The 10,214-nt window shown below is 37.6% G+C and overlaps 1 protein-coding gene across 2 annotated transcripts in view; it reads left to right on the forward strand.

Annotated features, from left to right (window-relative positions):
• The window catches only part of gtf3c3 (general transcription factor IIIC, polypeptide 3), a 56,123-nt gene extending 46,652 nt beyond the window's left edge, over positions 1-9,471 (forward strand). The window contains exons 15-18 of one of the 2 annotated variants that reach the window (XM_072578955.1): positions 2,156-2,346; positions 4,833-4,957; positions 5,876-6,028; positions 9,192-9,471. In XM_072578955.1, coding sequence (XP_072435056.1) covers positions 2,156-2,346; positions 4,833-4,957; positions 5,876-6,028; positions 9,192-9,314 — 592 coding nt within the window. In that variant the 3' untranslated portion in view covers positions 9,315-9,471. Of the gene's footprint in view, positions 1-2,155; positions 2,347-4,832; positions 4,958-5,875; positions 6,029-9,191 lie in introns of those variants that run through there. The other variant, XM_072578956.1, reaches the window with a different exon arrangement.
• The last annotated feature ends 743 nt before the right edge of the window (positions 9,472-10,214 follow it).

A 10,214-nucleotide genomic window follows, 5' to 3' on the forward strand; every position in this document is an offset into this window, starting at 1 on the left:
CTCGGTAGGCCCATTCCATTCTTACCTGGCCTGATCCAGCCTCTAGATTTAAAAGCTGTGGAAGCCACTGTTCAAGGAACACTTTTTTTCGGGAAGGCCCAGCAAACTAATATTTTTTCGACGACCTCGATTCTCAAGGTCATCAGTGTGATTCTCTAAGGTCCGGACTTGCTGTTTGAGAGATCTTGCAGCATATGGATATTGAATACTTCATTACCTGAGGTGTTACAAATGTTGCTGAACATTGTGTCATCATCATCAGCAAACATCACCACCTTTGACCTTATGATGGAGGGAAAGTAATCGATCGAGCAGGTGAAGATGGTTGGGCCGAGGACACTACCCTGAGGAACTCCAGGAGCTGAGACTGTTGATCTCTAACAATCCCAAGCATCTTAAATAAGAACCAAAAGATCTGCAGATGCTGTAAATCAGAGGCAAAAATAGAAATTGCTGGAAAAGCTCAGCAGGTTTGGCAGCATCTGTGGAGAGAAATGTTTTCAATTAAGTGACCCTTCCTCAGAATGGTTGTAATGAGGTCAAGGAACTTGAGGCTATAAAGAATGGCCCTGGCAAAATCTGAAGTGAGTGTCAGTGAGCAGGTTATTTCTTTGCATTACACTGCCGATGATCCTGGAGATTGGCGGCTCGTGCGTAATCTGACAGCGGTAATTGGCTGGGTGCAAAATGTCCTGCTTTTTATCCTGCACAGGCCATAAACCTGGTCAAGTTTCCATATTGTCAGGTCAATGCCAGTGTTGTAGGTGTAATGGAACAGCTTCGCAGCAAATGCTGGAGCAGAAGTGCATTTGCTGGAATGTTGTCAGGGCCCATAGTCTTTGCAGTTATCAGTGCTTCCAACTGTTTCTTGATATCATATTGGTTGAAGACTAACATCTGTGATGCTGGAGATTTCTGGAAGAGGCTGTCATGGATGACCCACTTGGTGATCGCTTGTCAATTACTTCAGCTTCGTCTTTTGCAGTAAAGTGCTGGGCTCCCCCATCATTGAAGTTGGGAATATCTATGGTGCTTAGATAATGCAAGTACTGTTGAATATCTCTGCTCTTCATTTTGCAGTAAATGTTTCCTTTCAATACAATTTGTTAATGGCTTGAGCCTGATATTTTGGAGCATCTAAAATCATTATGATTAATTAATTTAAAAAATGCAATTCAAAGATCTTTGTTAATGTGGCAATGTTTTTTTTTTGCTTTAAACCAAGGAATCTGACATTTTACTTGTAGCAGATAAATATCTCTAAATTATCAACTTAACTGCTTTGAATAAAATGGCAGACTATTTGGAGCACTATTAAAATTTTCCTTTAAGTTTTAAAACTTAAGTAAGCCAAGCTATCTTCAATTCACCTGAATATCTTCGCCATTTGTAACAAAATAACAAGGAAATCAGTAAGCTCATATCCATCCACTGTTAATGGATTTCTATTCCTGGAAAGTGCAACTTATAATACTGGTTCCTTTTACACATTTAAAATTTGAGGATTATCGACTATCTTGTTTCAAATATAGGCATAGAGATGTACAGCATGGAAACAGACCCTTTGGTCCAATCCGTCCATGCTGACCAGATATCCCAACCCAATCTAGTTCCACCTGCCAGGACCCGGCCCATATCCCTCCAAACCCTTTCTATTCCTATACCCATCCAAATGTAAAGTAATGATTACTGCTATTGCCTCACTAATTAGGTTACTGAGTGTAGTGTAGTGCTGGGTATATACACTGATTAGAAACTACTGTTCGAATGTTGAACAAACTCAAACATGGACATCTATCAATGACCAAATTTTGTTTGGTTCCTTTAGTGCATTGTGATTTAACAGGACACACAAAGACAGTGTAAGGAACATTAACTGTCCTGAGAACGTTTCACAAAAGGAGATAAATTGGAAACTATCAAATTTCCCAAATTGCTATTGAATGATGTAATAGACAGCTACACTATCGTTATGCTGTTTTGAGTAGATACAGGTCTTAAATCTTTTAAGTCTTAATCCTCACTCTGCCATAAAATTGATCAGTTGAGTTGAAATGTGTTTTGATAACAATTTTCACTAAATATTTTGCTTGATAGAAACAACATTCCATGTGTCTCCTGAAGAATTGACTTTATTTTTTGCTATTCTCTCAAGGGTCATGGTGATGGAAAATGTGAACAGACCTCAACTGTGGAATATCTTTAACCAAGTTACTATGCACTCTCAAGATTTGAGGCACCATCGCTTTTGCCTGCGACTAATGCTGAAACACCCAGATAACCATGCACTCTGTGTACTTAATGGACACAATGCTTTTGTGGCTGGAAGCTTCAAGCATGCTTTAGGTAGTAGACAATGATCATTTTGTAATATTGTAATTCCATATATTTGTTGGTAAAAAGACATCAATCTGAATGCATTTTGCAAATGCATTACAATTATTCAGCTTCCTATATGGACATCACTGTGCAGAAGTGATGCTGAGTTTCATTACTGATTACACAAGATTGGGATACAGCCATGAGCGTGATTTTGATAATGCTGATGTGTGTCTTTCTTGGGCTTCGGATGATTTTTATGAACAGCTGAAGCTTTGCATCTAACTTTAGTTAATAATGATTCAAAAACTGTTGCTCACCATCTTTTCATTTCCAAAACCTCATTCGCATCATTTTGACTATTTTGCCATTTGACTAAATCACTGGATGAAGTAAGAACAGCAGCAGCCTTACAATTCTTTGATATACTACAATCCCAACTTGTGGATAAAGTAAGAATAGCATACATGACTCTTATTGTAGCATTATTTTAAGTTGCTGTATTTCTATATTTAGTTTCTCTTTATTTATCTCTGTGTCTTTTTGTTTAATATGTACATCAATATTACTTAGTATCCTGTAGCATTTCACAAGGTGTTAAAATCAAGTATAGTCTTTCAGTGCAGTACAGTTAATGGGCACAGGGTGCAGATATAGGAAATTATAAAATCCATATATTCAGTCCCCCTTTCAAACTCATGTTTTGTCCTTGCTTTTATCTATAATTTTCTGTGATTCTTCATAGCTTTTAATTTTGTGTTCCCTGTCCATATTTACAATGGAACCTGTTTATGTGGACTTGTCAAACTTAAATTCCATGAGAACAAAAGGAAAACACAGTTGATCCTGAAAATCGAATCTAAAAACAGGAGATAATAGAGAAACATTTCCTTTGGAGTTTTTGATAAAATGTCAATAATTGGCTGTCACAATATGTCATGACTATTGGTACTGCTTCAATAGAAATTCTCATAGTAAATTAAGCAGTGCCATATGACAACAATATATGATCAGATTTGGTACGGGTTGAGAGTGTGTGCTGGAAAAGCACAGCAGGTCAGGCAGCATCCAAGGAGTGGGAAAATCGATGTTTCGAGCCAGAGCCCTTCTTCAGGAATCTTCCTGAAGAAGGGCTCTGGCCTGAAACGTTGATTTTTCTGCTCCTTGGATACTGCCTGACCTGCTGTGCTTTTCCACACACGCTCTCAACTCTGATCTCCAGCATCTGCAGACCTCATTGTCTCCATCAGATTTGGTACTGCAACATTGAACTGTAAAGCTTGTGACTTTTGAATACTTCACCCCCAACAGCTATCACAACATTTCAGCCAGTCTGCCAGACTGGAGATGAGGATACAAGTACAGAATGGCATGGGTTCTTTTACCCTAATATCAGCCATATTGGGAGATTCATGTCTATTGCGTGTCCCAATAATTCTGCAACTTCCAGGGTACCCACTTTTACACATCTGCAAGTTACAATGTGTCTGGATGGGGTTTGTAGGAATTCATGCTGGAACAGGTCAGTGCAAAGCCTTGGACTGATTGCCTAGACTTGCGTAGTACCACTTTTAATTGATAGGTGTGTTCCCATTCTTTTGGCACTCCTGGTTCCTCTTTCCCCTTGCACTCTGAAATATCCCTGACCTTGCCTGAATATCCATGGCCCCATTGCACCTGAAGAGCGAGTTCCCACTGCAGCAAAGAGAAAGGTAAGGACATAGTTTTGCACAGTCAGCAGACTGTGCCTTTGTTTTGCTGCTGGCTGCAAGATCTGAATCAATAGTTCTTATTTACACTTGGCAGCAGTGTATAACGTTTTTTCATATTTTATCTGGCTCATATTTCCCATCACCTCCATTCCCTAAGGTGTCTTCATTTTCACACGTCCTACCCCACTGTCACGCTCCCCTCTTTTTTTTTATTATTTCATGTATTGGCTTCAGGTTCTGCTGTTGGCTCCTTACTACTCTTTCAATCTAACAGCTGCTTCTGTATTGTAGTAATTTGGTTGTCCTCACCTTCTGTTTATTTCTCTGCTTGGTACACCTTGCTCCTGGCTCATACGAGAACTTTTTAATGCCGGAAAATTTAATTCCATTGCTACCTTCTACAAAGTTATTATTCAAATCTAGTAACCTATTTGGATGTCAAGTGAAATTTTCATCCTTTAGAGAAACAAAATCTATCTCTACGCCTTTCCAAATCATTTTGAGTGTACTATCTTTGTAAATGTGGAAGTACCTTTAAACTCCATTTCCTACCCTTCAATAATTTGAGCACACCCATTAATTCTATTGCTTTGTTTCTTGCTTGTCAATCAGTTGTCAATGCTTCCTTCTCAAACCATATTCCTGAATTTTTGTAACACAGTTCTTGAGCGATATAAATCACATTGACTGCATTAAATCATGGTGATAATTGATATAGTTAATACTTTCAAGGTGGTAGAGTAATGGTTCCTAAAAGCAATTATATAATCACATTGTGTTTCTTTTGATTTTAAATTTCAGGTCAGTATGTTCAGGCTTTCAGGATTCAGCCTAATGAACCCCTGTACAGTCTTTGTGTGGGCCTAACCTTTATTCATATGGCATCTCAGAAGTTTGTTTTAAAACGGCACCCTCTTCTGGTACAGGTTTGTCAAAGACCTTGAATCCAGAGTTAAAATTGTTTTCTCAGTGAAAATCTATCTGTTGAACTATTTCAATTTGCTATGTTATAGTTAGGATTTGCTTTCATCTAATGTAAAATTCCTTTTGTCAAAACTTTAAATTTTCCAAGTTCTAAATGTGATGAATTGTTGATTTGATTCTTCATAATCTCAATGTGTTGTCTAACAATATATAGGAGATATAAAAATGTAGTGAAAATGTGATTTTTATTATTTATTTTTGTATTTTAAGATTTACCACATTATATTTGTTTTGGTTGTGAGTATTTCATATTTGGACATGAAAAGTGTACTTTCAAATGAAAAATCCATTAAAGAAAGTTCACTTTGCATGAGAGTAGGGAAGAAGCAGTAATATTTAATGAAGGAGAGCATTAAGGGAATGTGGTAAAATTTAAGACTAGGAATAGTTTAGTTTCTTGCTTGAAATGTTTCATCAAACAAATTACTTCAACATTAAAACAAGAATGCATTAGAAACAAGTGTTCTGCACTCTTGAGTAATGTTGCATCAGACATGCTGGTCCTGTTAGTGTTGTGATGCGGGTTTGGAGTTGTATTTAAAATTAATGATTAATATAGTAACTAAAACTTACAAAGATTTTTAAGATGTTGAAAAACTGTAGAATGTGGTGAGAAAGTTTCATTATGCAGAATTGAGGCAGTTGAAAAGTTCTGCCTTCTGTGGATTGGCAAAGGTGATGGAATCAAAGTAACAGAATATGGGAGAGACACAAGGCTGGAGAGGTTTGGAGAATGAGTTGGGAAGACTTTGAATTTGTTGTTTTGGAAGAAATTTGTGAGCAAGATAGGAAAACAATTAAACTAGCCCTATAGTTACCCTGCTGTTTTTATTAGATCTGCATTCTTTATTTTATTTTAGGGATTCTCCTTTCTAACACGATATATGGAACTTCGAGGGCCCTGTCAAGAAGTATATTATAACATAGGACGTGCATTACATCAACTGGGTCTTATGCATTTTGCAATTCATTATTATGAGAAAGCATTGGAACTCCCAGCTCTTCAATTAGAGGTATGAAGCATGTTAGAAATCTAAATAGATAAAACATTTTTTTTGTCATACTCAACATTGATATGCAGGGTAGAAGATACAGTGGACAAACAGAGGAATTCACTAGTTTGCTGACACCATCTCCACTTCAGGAATAACTTTGTTTTAGATCTTTTAGATTACTTACAGTGTGGAAACAGGCCCTTCGGCTCAACAAGTCCACACTGACCTGCCGAAGCGTAACCCACCCAGACCCATTTCCCCTACATTTACCCCTTCACCTAACACTACAGGCAATTTAGCTTCTACATACTTAACAAATCATTAAATTATCTGATCATGTGCTGCCTCGTGCAGTGATAGTTTATGCTAGATTTAGAGCTAAATGAATTGATTATTTTTTTCCTCCTTGTTCCTACGTTCCTAATTGATTCTATAATTTTAACTTTAGTTTTGGCAGTAATTTAGTACCTTGAAAAGTTCTGTTGGTAAACTTAATATCTAACTGGTGTGATTTCCTCCTGGTGAAGGGCTTTTGCCCGAAATGTCGATTTTCCTGCTCCTCTGATTCTGCCTGACCTGCTGTACTTTTCCAGTACCACTCTAATGTTGACTGTAATCTCCAGTATCTGCAGTACCCACTTCTGCCTTGTTTAATTTCCCACCTGGTCTTTGCGTGGTTAGCTAAACTCAATTGGGCAGCAATGTAGGCTTCATAATCCAATCTTCTTCCTGACCTCTCCGCCCCCACCCCCACTCCGGCCTATCACCCTCACCTTATCACGCTCATCTTAACTTCCTTCCACCTATCGCATTTCCAACGCCCCTCCCCCAAGTCCCTCCTCCCTACCTTTTATCTTAACCTGGTTGGCACACTTTCCTCATTCCTGAAGAAGGGCTCAGGCGCGAAACGTCGATTATCCTGCTCCTTGGATGCTGCCTGACCTGCTACGCTTTTCCACCAACTCATTTTCATAATCCATGCCTATATCTGGGAAGACGCAGCAAATGTTTGCTATATTATGATATAGAATCATAGAATTCTGACAGTGTGGAAAGAGGCCTTTTGGCTGAACGAGTCTGAATGGATCTTCCAGACCATTCCCCCCTATCTCTATTATACCACATTTTCCATAGCTGTTCCACCTAACCTACACATCCCTGCACAGTATGGGGCATTTTAGCATGACTAATCCACTGAACCTGCACATCTTTGGACTGTGGGAGGAAACTGGAGCACCCAGAGGAAACCCATGCAGACATTGGGAGAATGTGCAAACTCCACACAGAGAGTCACCCTAGCCTGGAATCAAATCCAGGTCTCTGACGTTGTGAGGTAGCAGTGCTAACCACTGAGTCATCTTGCCACCCGAAAAGCCCTTGCCATTACTCAATGGAGGTTTTGTTGTTTTCTAACCATAAAATTTTACTATAAGGTGAACTAGGCTACATCAGCTTCATTAAAGTATTGAGATGGAAATAAGGCACAGTTGGAAATTTGAATTCAGGATCTCCTGTTTACTAGACACGTGTTTCAACCCACTAAGCTTTGGTGCTACCCATTGTACAGATAATAGCCCAATGTACCAGCCAGTGTCATAACTCCTGCTGCAAGTTATGTGTTTAGAAGTTTGCTGAGGATAGAATTTGCTACTTTGTACAAACAGCAAGTAAACATTCAGCTGAAGGCTGGTTTCTTGGGAAAATAGTTCGAATTGTTACCTGTGGAACCCAAGCAAGAGTCGGTGTCACGGAGAGAGTTTTTTCGTTCTAATAGTCGTACTATTATTCTGAATTTTCTTTGCATTTTTGTGCTTCACACAAGGTCTTGGGGGTAAAGTGCCTTAGGAAATGTGACATTCTAAAGGGCACTATCTGAAAGATAGTTGAAATGTTAATAAGCTGAGTTTTGTTGTAGTATTGCCAAAGACTATGAGTGATTCACATAAAGTCAGAGAGTCATGGACATGTACAGCACAGAAACAGATCCTTCAGTCCAACTCGTCCATGCCAACCAGATATCCCAACCCAATCTAGTCCCACCCGGCCCATATCCCTCCAAATCCTTCCAATTCATATACCCATTCAGATGCCTTTTAAATGTTGCAATCGTATGGCTGCCTTGGTCATCAAATACATAATTTGCAATATATTCGTGGGCTGCTGGTTCTGTGTGCGCTCAACTGCAATGGACTAGCATAGACTCTGCCCATGTTCTGAACAAAAGAAGGTTAAAATAAAATGGAAACACACAATTATGTGAGTAAATACAGTAGGCAGATGAACAATGTACATCTCGTCTTGCTTTACCTTCTAAAACGTTGAACTAGTATATATGAGGGCACCTTGGAAAGACACAATATCCAGTTCACTTATCAAGGTGTGATGCATTGTTATATTCCCTGAGTTGCACCATCTATTTTTCTTATAATAATGGGTGTCATGTCTGGAAAGTAAATGGTATGCTATACACTTGCCAAACTGTCTGGTGTTACTAAACCCAAGAAGGTAACTGTGGCAGACTAAAATTTGACTTCTATCCAAGTTATTATCAGCAGTACTGATCATTAGAATCTTAAAAGCCATGATCCTGTGTAGTCATCACACAAAGCACTAAGTTAGTTGGTATTAGAAAACAATAGTGTCATTGACCAGAGTTATTTGAAAGAATGAATTATATTCCATTGATCAAAATTGCTTCGAAACCTTTGTTGATTTTGCACTTTTTGCTTAATTGTTTCAATCCTTGTGTTTGTACATTAATTCACAAAATGTTCAGATATCTGGTGGCCCTGCCAATCAGGGTTTTGTGAAGAAAATTAATTAAGATAATGTAACTATTAACCACCATGCAATAAGATTCAAAATTGTAAAATTATCATAAAATGGATTGTATTTTACAGATGATAGACAGTTTACACTTAATGTGCTTACTGCCTTTAGAAGGTATGACAAAGTGCATGTCCTGGGAAAATCATCAGCACAGATTTTGTTCTTTTCCATGTCATAGCACGCTAAAGACACTCTCTACTTTCCAACTACACCTTAACATTTTGTGAAAAATGTTAAATATTTTTGATAATTGCTTTGTCTAAGTCTAACAAAAGTTAATATGTATCTTTTGTTGTAAAAATAAAGTAATTTTAAAGTGACTTCATTTAAATAAGTATATTTTTTGTTTCAGGGAATAGACGATGATCAAGTTGATCTAAGACGAGACATTGCTTATAATCTCTCATTAATTTATCAGAACAGTGGAAACCTTGATATGGCTCGAAAACTTATATATACACATTGTGTTGTATAACGACTGAAACTCCATGTTGAATTGTTCACGGCAAATTGAGGAAATGTTTAAAGAGTAAAAATTAACTTGCTCATTTCTTTATTATCTATAAGTGAACTTGCATCATTTTATGTAAATAAAGATCTCCGCTGTTTTTTTAAATTTAAAACCATTAAAATATTTTCAGAAACGTTGAAGTTGATGTGCCTGAATTTTCTCTGAAGTAAATTTTAAATGAGTTTTTAAATTAGGCATTTTTGCTGCAAATAAACATTTTGATAAAAATGGGAAAACAAGAAATGAAGCATACTCATACACTTCTGTGAAAAGTTTACCTGTGAACTGGGAATGATGATTTGTGTTTGAGCACAAACAGAACCAAAAATGTAATAATGTAACTTAGTACTACACACCATTCATTAATTTTAAAAATTCATTTATGGGACATGGACATCATAGGCTAGGCCAGGATTTACTGCCTATTCCTAATTGCCCAGAGGCAATCAACCACATTGCTGTGGCTGTGGAGTCACATGTAGGCCAGACCAGATAAAGACAGCAGTTTCCTTTCCTAAAGGACATTAGTGAACCAAATGGATTTTTCCAACAACCAACAATGGTCATCACTAATAATTTGGATTTGTTACAAATTTCAAATTATACTTTCTGTATTGGCAGGATTCAAACCTGGGCTCTCAGAACATTACCTGGATGTCGACATTAACAGTCTGGTTAAAATACAACTAGGCCATCACTACCCTGTAAACAAACAACATTTATACCTCTGTGACTACCTGATTAAATAGTACCTGGAATCCTATAGAAATATACAGCACAGAAACAGACCCTTTTGGTCCAACTTATCCATGTCGATCAGACATCCTATATAAATAGAGTTCTATTTTCCAGCATTTGGGCCAT

The sequence above is a fragment of the Chiloscyllium punctatum genome, chromosome 10, assembly GCF_047496795.1.
Source record: "Chiloscyllium punctatum isolate Juve2018m chromosome 10, sChiPun1.3, whole genome shotgun sequence".
Classification (NCBI taxonomy): domain Eukaryota; kingdom Metazoa; phylum Chordata; class Chondrichthyes; order Orectolobiformes; family Hemiscylliidae; genus Chiloscyllium; species Chiloscyllium punctatum.